The 12,717-nt window shown below is 34.5% G+C and overlaps 1 protein-coding gene across 1 annotated transcript in view; it reads left to right on the forward strand.

Annotated features, from left to right (window-relative positions):
• Positions 1 to 11,072, forward strand: part of LOC149216957 (chromatin-remodeling ATPase INO80-like) — a 228,672-nt gene extending 217,600 nt beyond the window's left edge. Inside the window, exons 23-30 of the mRNA XM_089392917.1 lie at positions 7,524 to 7,602; positions 7,777 to 7,871; positions 8,459 to 8,537; positions 8,712 to 8,801; positions 9,102 to 9,212; positions 9,297 to 9,443; positions 9,717 to 10,037; positions 10,231 to 11,072. Coding sequence (XP_089249043.1) covers positions 7,524 to 7,602; positions 7,777 to 7,871; positions 8,459 to 8,537; positions 8,712 to 8,801; positions 9,102 to 9,130 — 372 coding nt within the window. The 3' untranslated portion in view covers positions 9,131 to 9,212; positions 9,297 to 9,443; positions 9,717 to 10,037; positions 10,231 to 11,072. The remainder of the gene's footprint in view (positions 1 to 7,523; positions 7,603 to 7,776; positions 7,872 to 8,458; positions 8,538 to 8,711; positions 8,802 to 9,101; positions 9,213 to 9,296; positions 9,444 to 9,716; positions 10,038 to 10,230) is intronic.
• The last annotated feature ends 1,645 nt before the right edge of the window (positions 11,073 to 12,717 follow it).

A 12,717-nucleotide genomic window follows, 5' to 3' on the forward strand; every position in this document is an offset into this window, starting at 1 on the left:
ATTCTTCTATTTTCCTAGCTAGCACCTGAACTATGTTTGAACTTGATATCCCTTCACATATAATGATAATATGATTCCCGATATGGGGAAACCATGCATAGAGAGGAAAACCTTAGTGACAAGCGCATTAATCCATTTAACATACTGATCTAAAAACATCAAAGCCCATCAACATCCTTGGCTCACAATTTTATGTTTTCTCTAATATTTCACCCCCACACCCATCAGCCATCAACATCCTTGGCTCACAATTCTTTCTCTATTCTTTCTTCCCACCCCCACCCTCACCCTCAACTTCTTGTAAACTTCTTATAATGTTGTGCGCATAGAGAATGGAGAGATAATGAACGAGCCCAGTGATTGAAATCCTACTACCGCAACAATCTTGGAAGAGAGGAATTCAAGCCCTAGCCATTGACTACTCAGTTTCTTGCTTGCATGTATTGTTTTTGCATTTGTAAAATCTTGGTTTTTTCATTTAAGTATTCTATCATGAGCCATTGCTTTTGCCTTGGTAATATCACAAGTTCCTCAAATCTAAAATATAAAGGCATTGGAAAAGCTTTATTCAGATAAAGATCTTTATTATTATATAAGCACTCTTTATTTTATAGGAATTGCAATAAGGTGAGAAAATAAAACTGATCCGATCAAAATTAAATGCATTTTTGCGTCTAATGATGGGAGGGGGTCTTTTCATGTGTAAAGATGAAGAATCCATCTTCAAAAGTTTTAATCATAAAGAAGATAATTTTTCTATTTAACATTTTGTTAGTTCAACAACTAGCTCTTACTGAGATAATCTTTAATTTTGTGTATTGATGTGTTTAAGCAAGATGGTAAGATATTAAATGGAACTACATAACATCAATGCATCTACTAGCTTTCATGGTGTCCTTACAGTTATGAAACACACACATGGGGGAGGTGGGTAAGTACATCTATTTAAGGGTAAAAGAAATATTAATACACTTACAAACTTGCCCTCCGATGAAGGTGTTTCTAGTATGTTGTCTACAAGAGATGGGTTGTTACAGTTTTGTCAGCTACCGATAGGGATTTGGAATTTTCTCCTTTACAGTTCTTCTGTCTTGACCAAGTTACCACATCCACAGACTCAAAACGCCATGAAACTATAATTTAAAGAGTTACTACATCCACAAACTCAAAACTCCATGGCACACAGAACAACTAGCATTTAAAGAGCAATGTAGTGGTTAAGAATTCTATTATTGATGGTGCTACTAATAATTGGCTCTATGCAGAGGACTCTTTGCTTAATCAACGAAAACCTTGGTATCATGGATAAATATTAACTTAATTTATAAATGGATAAATATAACTTATGTCAGATTGATTGAAGTAATCTAGTTGGAGCTTGTGTATGCTAAAAGCTCAATGATTTTCACCTTTCTTGACTACTGCTTGATCACAATGATTTTCACCTTTCTTGACTACTGCTTGATCACAAATTCTAGCACTTTCATTTACCAACAATTCCATCGTCCACTCGATCAACAACTTACCATTTGAAAATGTTTTTAAAATCCAACATCGACAATCCGCTATTGACTCACCATTTGAAAGTGTCTTTAAAATCCACCATCGACTTTCCACTATCGGCTCCTTGTGTTTGTATGCATGGAAATATGTATCTATTGATGCATAGAGTACAAGATTTAATGCGGTGGAAAGATGGGCACATTCGTTGGTGCCCATTTTGAAATTTCAAAACCTCTAGTGACCACTCATTTACCATTGGATCCCTTGTTTTGTTGATAATTTCAAGTCCGCTCATTGCCTCTAATTTCCTATTTTGTTGGTGAAGCATGATTTCCACATAGCAATCCCTTACACTTGATATCTTGTTTTTCAGCAAGATTAAGGTGAAGCGATAAGGAGAACCATCCTGCTATTGATGATGTTGTAACTTATTGAAACAATTTCCTTTCCATCAAGATAAATGCTTTATAGACTCCTTTAAAGAAGGCTCCAAATAGGCAAAATAAACCACCTTCAACATTTATTTCGTTCCCCTAAGGATAATGGGCTCAGGTGGGCTCAGGTGGGTCTTACAGGAAAACAAAGGTCAATCTTGAATGAAACGAATTGCTAATTATTTTTATTCTACAGGGAATCAACCCAAAAGTTTACTTTTGAAACAATTTCCTATCCATCAGGATAAATTCTTTATAGACTCCTATAAAGAAGGCTTCAAAGAGGCTAAAGAAACCTTCTTCAACATATATTTTGTATAGACTCCTATAAAGAAGGCTTCAAAGAGGCTAAAGAAACCTTCTTCAACATATATTTTGTTCCTACAAGGACAATGGACTCAGGCGAGTCTTACGAGCAAACAAAGGTCGATCTTGAAGAAAACTAAATGCTAATTTTTTTTATTCTAAAGAGAATTTAACCCAAAAGTTTTCTGAGAGTGGTGCCCTGAGGGATTTTAGATTCTTTATGATCTTCAGTGCTCCGTCTTATCATCACATGCATGTAGAAAAAAAATGCACATTTCCGCGATGTCATCACACTACTTTAGTCTATTGTAAACTAAACAAAATATTTGATGCCCTTCTGATATGCTTCTGCATATGTGATTATTGTCGTATAAGAAAGAGTTTGATTTTTACTATATGAATGCTTCACATGTTTTTTTAAGAAAGCTCATTTTAATCAAGTGCTCAAATTCATTATGTTATATTACCAATAGGTGAAATATGAGAATCCAAATATCATTTTCAAGGATATAGGAGCCGTTTTGAAAACTAAATGGATAATCAAGTGCTCCATTTCATTATGTTATATTACCAATAGGTGAAATATGAGAATCCAAATACCATTTTCAAGGATATGGGAGCCGTTTTGAAAACTGAATGGAAAGCATTGAACATAGAGGAGAAGAAATCATGTGAAGAGAAATATGAGGATGAAAAGAAAGCACACTGGTGGGTAAACTATGGAACTGTAAATACTTTATGCACTATGTTATATATTTTTCCATTAGGTTTCAAACGCTCGCAAGTTAGACTTTTGAAAGTTGTTCATTATGTTATATTACCAATAGGTGAAATATGAGAATCCAAATACCATTTTCAAGGATATGGGAGCCGTTTTGAAAACTAAATGGAAAGCATTGAACATAGAGGAGAAGAAATCATGTGAAGAGAAATATGAGGATGAAAAGAAAGCACATTGGTGGGTAAACTATGGAACTGTAAATACTTTATGCACTATGTTATATATTTTTCCATTAGGTTTCAAACGCTCGCAAGTTAGACTTTTGAAAGTTGTGGGGCGACAGGAACATGAGACTAAATATCTGAAGCTTCTATAAAACTATCAAAAACTAAATATCTGAAGCTTCTATAAAACTATCAAAAACTTAGGTCGACATTTAAGCTTTTGGAACAATATATGTGATGTCTATTTATATTTAAAAATATAAATAAATATTGTCATTTGCAGTAAGTATTTTTGAAAATAGAAATGAATTATTGTTGTTTTCCTCAATTTTGTGGTAGCAAGCATTTATGACTCTTATTTTGGTTGCTAAGCTTTGTACATTTGAAATATTTATCTTATTTGTTTATTTTTATTACGCTGATAGGTGTTTCTCTGCGGGCTTTGGCTGCGCATAGCCAGCCAATCAAAGATGCCTATTTTTGTTGCCCTCCTTCCAATGATATGTACCAGCGCAGATAATAGTTGGCAGTTGGGCATAGCAGAGTTTCGACCCACGTTGGAGGGCATCACTGCCAAGAACAATTTGCCTCTGTTAATGGCAACCTTCTGTGCACAAGTAGGCGTAGCATTGTGTCCACTACAACTTACAATACGTGTGAACAAGCAGTGACAACGTCATGCCATTAATGTCACAAAGCAGTGCTCGAAGTTCAGATTTGGCATGCTTGGCATGATTGATTCTTTCGAGTTCATTATTGGTTTTTTTCAGTCAAGAATATAGAAATCAACCAAAATCGATCTCTTAAGTTCCAGCAGTAAGGTAGGCGCAGGCCATTGAGGCAGTGCGTGAACATTCAGAGGATCAAGAAACACACCTTCAGCTGACCCTTAATGGCTTTAGTGGAGGCGTAAGCAGGTCCCTTCCCTATTGGGTATAGATTTCAATATTTTCTCTCGTAATTGTATTTATTGAGAAGGTTTTTCTTAATAGGTAGTCCCACACAAACTTCTGGCCTGGACCCAACCTACTGTTGTATGGTCCCACCCCAACACAAAGGAGTGCATTTAGCTCAGACTGACTCTACTCACTTAGCGGATGTATTTTGATTTTTTCTTAGAGATGGATTTCTCATAACATCAGATGGCAAGGACATAGAGATGCGAAAAGTTCTTGGACTAAGGCTAAGAGAGACTAAAGGGATAGTGCTAAAGCTAAGGCTTGTCTACTAGAGAGTTTAGAACATGGACAAGTTCAAGTAGATATACTAGTTCATATATTAAACATAATATCGTCCCAACACTTCTCCTTATCCTCCTCCTAGAAGTTGTTTAGTTAGAGAGGGCACGAAGCATTTGTAGACATGTTCAGGACTGCTATGGATATACAAGTTTCTAACATAGAAGGAGGTAGTAGATTGCAAGCTAAGAGCATTTGTGATGGTCGTTTGGCTTCACTTTAAGCAGAGGAAGCAGGTGAACTAATAGTATTATATTTAGTTTTTCAATTTCTCTTTTTATGATGACTTGGGCTTTATTTTAGGGCTCATTTCCCCTGTTTTTGATGCTATGTATTTTGTTATGATGTTAATTATAACGTATAGAGCTAACCCTGAGCTTTTTCATGCTTGCACTAAATAGCAACTTGATTTCACATATTTTGATAAAAGAACCCTGACAAATACCCTCCTATAGATATCTCAAATGCCCTGCAAGTACATTCATTCGTTATTGGTTTCATATCTGTGTGTGGACAAGTACATCCAATCCCTCGGGCCTTGTTATTTCGTGCAGTTACTGATCTTAAGCTGCTATGTTGAATAACTCTTCTCTAGAATAATCTAGTATCTCTATATCAATATGAATGGATCTTCTCACTTGACCAAATCAAATTTTAGTAATGTATGATTTTGGATTTGAGTTGCATATACCTCAATGCTTTATTGAACCCACATTTTCAGTCTGGCTTGGGGGGTTTGAACTTTGATCATAGTTTCTCATGTAGATTATATATCATGTTTAACAAGGGCTCTATTTTCTAGGATTGAAATAAGTTCTCTTTTGACTGAAACCTTCAGGGTTTTGACCTTAACTACACTTCTTGTTATGTATGATATTTTACAGCTAATAAAAGATTTCAAGCTACAACATGGATAAAGAGCATGGTTGGATCTCTAGATATGCCATGCGAGCCATCTGAGGAGGAGTTTCATCTTTGCTTGAGAAGTGGTATAATTTTATGTAATTTTATCAACAGGGTTCAACCAGGAGACTTGTCTACGATGGGATACCATTTATGCCCATTCGAATGTTCACATATTTTACGAAACCTGTTATTATCTTGAAATCCAGCCTTCCATTTTGTACCATGTTAATTGACTTGTGCTGGTTAGCAGGTCGTTACAAATCATGTTTCATCACTTCCTCCAGAAGGACGGGCTTTATATGCCTGTCAATATTTTGAGAATGTAGGATTTTTCTTGTATCTGCTGAAGAAATGAAGTTGCCTACTTTTGAAGCTTCTCATTAAGAGCAGGTGAGCATGCCAATCATGTTGATATTTGTATGGATGTTTGCATTTGAATCTTTGATTTTAATTTTTTAACAAGTTTTGTTCTGCCTCAAGGAAAGCTTGCAGCCGGGTTCTACAACAAAGATTGTTGACTCTATATTGGCGCTGAAGGCTTATTATGAATAGAAACAGTGTGGAGGAAATGGCTCTTGGAAATATGCAGGCCCTTTGAGGTCCCCCATGGTTCTGCGAAACACAGGAAATTTCCTTCAACACTCAACTCCTTGTGTGCATGTAAGGGACACTGAAATTCAGCCAAACCCATCAGTTAGAAACATGGATGGGGGAGAAAAATGACTCGATGACATCTTTCAATCTAAAGGTTCAATTAATGTGTGGTTATTGAGTTGATTTCATCATGCTCAAGTTCTAGAAACTATTCATGCTTGAAAACTAAAAATTCTTTGCTTTACACATCCCTAACCACATGCTATGGTTGGCAGACGTAATGGGAGCTTTATTAGAGCGGTTTGCTTTAGAAATAACAAATGAAAAGGAAAATGTTGATCGGAACCTTGTTGAAGCCATACCAACTGCTGCACCAGTACGCAAATATCATACCTATGCTTTTGCACTAATCCTACTCGATTAAGCACAAAACATTCTAAATGCAAAATTCGCTTCCGAACCCTAGTTTTGTTCAGTCATACATATTAGATATGAAAAATTTCTCTAAGCATATTGAACACTAGGTCCTCAAGAGTTCATGCTTTTAACTCTTTGTTGCTGTGCAGCAGGGCTCGATGCAAGCATTCATGAATCTTATCATTGCAATTTTTGCAGAGAATAGACAAGATAAATTTTCCCTGGTGAGCATCAATTGCCCTTGATGCAAAATGAAATACAAATTATCTGATTGCACAATATCCATAGGTTTCATGAGTAATATCTATTATCTAGATCCCTCACAGGGAAATGATAGGGAAATGACTTAACGCATCGCTTGAACTAAAAAAGTATCAACATAAATACATGCTATAGAGATTCCATCGGCAATTTTCATCTTATGTTAACTCTAATTTGCTTTGAAGATTCAGAAAAGCCAGGATCAAGACAATTATTTCCTTTCGGATTCTCCAGACAAGAAAAATGGTGACTGTCAAAGTCAGGATCCAAAACCTTTGCATATCAGTCAGGAACATCAAATGCGTTTGGAAGCACAAAGAAAAGAAGTCAAGGTGAGTAATATTTTAACTTTTCACTAAACATAATAAAATGTTGATGTTGTGGAGGCAAATCAAAAATGTAAACAAAATGTACTGCAGCATGAAATAAATTCAGTCGCCATTTGATTCAGTATAATGAGGACTATTGTTTGATGAAGAATTGCATATGTGATTTGTAGAACATTTTTTTGCCAATCTAGGAACATTATCCGACCATGTTTGCATTGCATTTGTTTCCATGATGATGAGACAACCAGCGTAGCTTCAAGCCTGATTACTAGTAGCCCATGTGAACCTCATCCCAACATGTCCCTGCTGCCCTAGAGTAGGCTAGTAGGAAACATGTTAAAGACTTGTATCTTACATGTGCAGTCACAGAGTATGCAATCAGGGAGCACCAGTTTTCCTAAATATTCAGTCAGATCACAATTTTGTCTGATTCTGTTTGAAATAATGAACTAAATCACTCTAATACTGCTTTTGTTGTACTAAAGCAAACTCGTTAATCATTTTGTGATCCACAACTGTCTCATTATTGATTACCATCTTTTAGAAACTTCACAATGCTCATTTTATTAAACAATGGATATGATTTTCAGGACATAAGAGACATACTTAGAGCACGGGAAGATGTACAAGTGTTACAGCCAGAGTGGCGAAGGGATTTAGAATTGCTTCGTAAGTTAAAACCAGACACTTCTGCACCTTGACATTTAATAGGGGATTATTATTTTCTTTAATGTTCGAACTTTATAATCTTTACATTTGTTTTGTTTTTGTGTATTGCTAACTGAGCAATCTATTATAAGGAATGACACTGACTTCTTTCTCTCTAAAACATTATTTTTCCAGATAACCAGGTCACGAGAATTTCTAATGCTGCTAGTGGGTATCACAGAGTTCTGGAACATCAAATGCGTTTAGAAGCACACAGAAAAGAAGTCAAGGTTAGTAATATTTTAACTTTTCACTAAACATAATAAAATGTTGATGTTGTGGAGGCAAATAAAAAATGTAAACAAAATGTACAGCAGCATGAAATAAATTCAGTCTCCATTTGATCCAGTATAATGAGGACTATTGTTTGATGAAGAATTGCATATGTGATTTGTAGAACATTTTTTTGCAATCTAGGAACATTATCCGACCATGTTTGCATTGCATTTGTTTCCATGATGATGAGACAACCAGCGTAGCTTCAAGCCTGATTACTAGTAGCCCATGTGAACCTCATCCCAACATGTCCCTGCTGCCCTAGAGTAGGCTAGTAGGAAACATGTTAAAGACTTATATCTTACATGTGCAGTCACAGAGTATGCAATCAGGGAGCACCAGTTTTCCTAAATATTCAGTCAGATCACAATTTTGTCTGATTCTATTTGAAATAATGAAACTAAATCACTCGAATACTGCTTTTGTTGTACTAAAGCAAACTCGTTAATCATTTTGTGATCCACTACTGTCTCATTATTGATTACCATCTTTTAGAAACTTCACAATGCTCATTTTATTAAACAATGGATATGATTTTCAGGACATAAGAGACATACTTAGAGCACGGGAAGATGTACAAGTGTTACAGCCAGAGTGGCGAAGGGATTTTGAATTGCTTGGTAAGTTAAAGCCAGACACTTCTACACCTCGACATTTAATGGGGGATTATTATTTTCTTTAATGTTCGAACTTTATAAGCTTTACATTTGTTTTGTTTTTGTGTATTGCTAACTGAGCAATCTATTATAAGGAATGACACTGACTTCTTTCTCTCTAAAACATTATTTTTCCAGATAACCAGGTCACGAGAATTTCTAATGCTGCTAGTGGGTATCACAGAGTTCTGGAAGAAAACAAGATCCTTTATAATAGCCCTACTAAAGGTATCATATTTACTGTTTTCTTGGGGCTTAGGAAGCATAAGGGTATACTGCAGAGTCAAACCCCATTTTGGAGCTCAATCTGATGCCCAGTGCAGTGGGATTTATTGGGGAAGATGGGTCCCTCTTTGTCAATACATCCAAAATGGGCCCAAAATGGGCAAATATGTACAGAAGATATTCAATTTTAATAAGGTTTTCAGTACCATCTGCAACACAAGGTACTGATTAAAGAGTTTTGATCTGGTCTTCTGACATAATTTGCATACAATTACTAACTTGTTATTGTCCATGAAATGGCAGAGGAAATTACATGGACACACAGTCATTGATCCGATCTGTAATCCAAAATAGGCAAAGATGTAAAGAGGATATCCAATTGCCGTAGCATTTTTGGGCCATCTGCTACAAAAGGTATTGATTAAAGAGTCTTTTGACCTCGTCTTCTGACATAATTTGTATACAATTACTAACTTGTTTTTGTCCATGAAATGGCAGAGGAAATTTACATGGATACACAACCATTGATCCGATCTGTAATGGATGGTTACAATGTCTACATTTTTGCATAGATCCGGTCTGTAATGGATGGTTACAATGTCTACGTTTTTGCATCAAACAGGTTACGGAAAGACCCACACCATGGTCAGTGTATTTCTTCTAAGAATTTTGTTCTAAAAATTTGGTGGTTTCCCAAAAATATATATCTAAAATTGCTTATCTTAACTAATAGATTAATTTTTAGATCTTTGTCAAAAATATATCTCTAAAATCATTTTTTATATCTTTCTCAAAAATATATCTCTAAATAGCTTAAATGAGAAAGCAGCTTCTGGTTATTAACTAATAGATTAATTTTTAGATCTTTCTCAAGGTAATCTGGCCTGACATTTTGGACTTCGACTTCTTAAAATTCAGGGCGGTCCAACTGGTGCTTCTGAAAAGGATCAGTGACCTCTTCGAGTTATCTCAAATCATTGCCTTTATGGTTTTCCAGCGCCAAATGGATGTGCTGAGCGAACTTGCAGGACAACATTTTTTGTTTTTATGGCTTTTCAGCTGCAAATGGACACGCTGAGCGAACTTGCAGGACACCACCTGATGAGCAGTCGATGAAGGTGGGAAAACGAAGGTTGTAATAACCTGTGTTTTGCCCTTGTGGACATTTTATTGTTATCTCGGCAAACTAGTATAAATTGATGCTGTATAATAGTGCCAGCTTTTCTCATGAGCCATCAGGTAGGTTTATCCTTCCTTTTTCTAGAGGAAATCAAGGTTAAAAGAAAAATATAAATTGGAAAAGTGTAAATCGATGTTAAAGAAAGTCCATTTGAAATTCCTTGTAAACCAAGAAACAATGCTTACAGTTTATTACTTGCAATGTGCACCAACACTTTTCTTAGTGTAATTTAATTATTATATTGGTTTTCAGGGTAAAGGCTACTTGTGAAGAACTGGATTAATATATAGAACAATGAGAAGCCATCCTAGTTGGGGTATGATATTTCTCATAATTGCCGTGTAAATAAATTCAAGGTCACATGTCATTTCCGAGTAAATTCATGGTCACATGTCATTTCCTATGTGGTGACCAGCATGTTCAAGAGGGCAGTGTTACATGAAGACCAAATAGTGGCAGTGAAGGAACAGAGGTAAAAGAAATTCAGTGTCATTCCGAGTAAATTCATGGTCACATGTCATTTCCTATGTGGTGACCAGCATGTTCAAGAGGGCAGTGTTACATGAAGACCAAATAGTGGCAGTGAAGGAACAGAGGTAAAAGAAATTCAGTGTCACCGAATAGTGGGAATTAAGGAATAGAGGTAAAAGAAATGCAGGGACAGACAATCTGGCTGTTAAAAGATCAACTAGCAGCACAAAGAATCCAATTATTACAAGATCAATTAAAATCCAATTATTACAAGATCAACTATATCAACTAGCGGCGCAGAGGGAAGCCATTGACCAAAGAATCCAATTATTACAAGATCAACTAGTGGCGCAGAGGGAAGCCATTGACCAATGAATTCTGGGTTATGGCGAATCAAATTTTTGATCGGTACTGGAATCCCATTAAGCAATGGATAATATGAAGTTCAAAAGATGAAAGTATGGAAGGTGGTTCCCCCGTTCCCCTTGAGCAATGGATAATATGGTGTGCAATATATGACAGCATGGAAGGTGGTTAGAGTTAAAGAAGAAACGAAGTTACTTTCAGCAAAACACACAGGCGGTTTTTTGCTTATACTTTTGCTGATATGTTAGAGGACACTATTTTCACATATGGAAAACACTATGTTCATATATATTCTTGCAAATAAGAAGTGGAAACGATTTGAATATGTTATCATAATTGGAGCAATGTATTTATGTTTTTAATATAAACTTGTATATATAATTATTACTGATTTTTTTAATGGTGTGTTAATAGATGAATTTAGATTTGCTGTGTAATTAAAATTGTTTTATCAATTTTAAAATATTGAGATTGATTGATGGGATGGTAAATGATATTGAGATTGATTGATGGGATGGTAAATGATTTTTAATATGGGTGGTAGATAAATTAAAGATATGATTTGTAAAATGTGATTTTCTCCTTTTGGAGATTTAACATATTACAAATTTTATATGATAAAGAAATTTAACATATTATATGATAAACTTTTTATATGATAAAGAAATTTAACATATTATATGATAACTTTATTATGAAATGGTTTAGTTTTTCCTTTAAATTATCATATAATTGATTTATGCATGACACTACTTTTGGGTGAATGAAATTTTGGGTATTATGAGTACTATGAATGAATGCATTGTAGTTCTCTACTCTTAGTGACTTAATATATCACAAATTCCATATGATAAAGTGAGGTTTAATATATCAAAAATTTATTGAGGTTTAATTTTTATCTTAATTTATGAGAATTGTGATAGATATTTTGGTTATTATGAATGAATGACTTGCGTTGGGATGAAAAGTCTACATGAGAAATGGAATGGAAAGTGCACATGATAAATTGATTGACTTACACATAACACTATCCTCTAGTTTCTCAATCTTATATTTTTTTGAAAATTGTAATCAAAATTTTGGATATTATGAATGAATATTTTTGCTTTCGATTGAAAAGTCCACATGACAAATAGTGTCTTGAAATGATTTTATTTCTTGCTAAAATTTATACATAATTGTACCATAACACTATCCTCTAGTTTCTCAACCTTGTATTTTTTTGAGAATTGTGATAAATTTTTTGGATATTATGAATGAATGTTAATGTTTTTGCTTTCGATTGAAAAGTCCACATGATAAATCCTGTTTTGAAATGATTTTATTTGTCTTGCTAAAATTTATACATAGTTGTACCATCGAGTGCTGAAATCTTACATTTCTCCGAGAATTGTGATTAGAGTGTTATGAATGAATACATTTGTTTTGAATTGGAAAGTGAGTGCTGAAATCTTACATTTCTCCGAGAATTGTGATTAGAGTATTATGAATGAATACATTTGTTTTGAATTGGAAAGTGATTTTGAAATGATTTTGTCTCGCTAAAATTTATACATAGTTGTACCCTCATGCTGAAATCTTACATTTCTCTAAGAATTGTGATTAGAGTATTATGACTGAATATATTTGCTTTGAAATGGAAAATGATTGCAGATTACAAGTGAATCAAATTTTACAAAAAAAAACTACATACTTTATCTTCAATTGTAGATTACAATGTAGTTAAAATTGAGGTTCAGTTCAAGAAAAAAAAACCTTAAAAAGTATGAATACAAATTGTAGTTAAATCAATCTAGTACAAATTATCTGCAAAATTTAAACTATAATAAAATATTTTTTTTTTTTCCACAATACAGATCCATTTTTATATTATAATGAAATGAAAACTCCTTTCACAATACA

This window comes from Pinus tabuliformis, chromosome 1_1 (assembly GCF_031772625.1).
Source record: "Pinus tabuliformis cultivar Carrire ecotype Pingquan chromosome 1_1, CPIR1, whole genome shotgun sequence".
NCBI lineage: Eukaryota > Viridiplantae > Streptophyta > Pinopsida > Pinales > Pinaceae > Pinus > Pinus tabuliformis.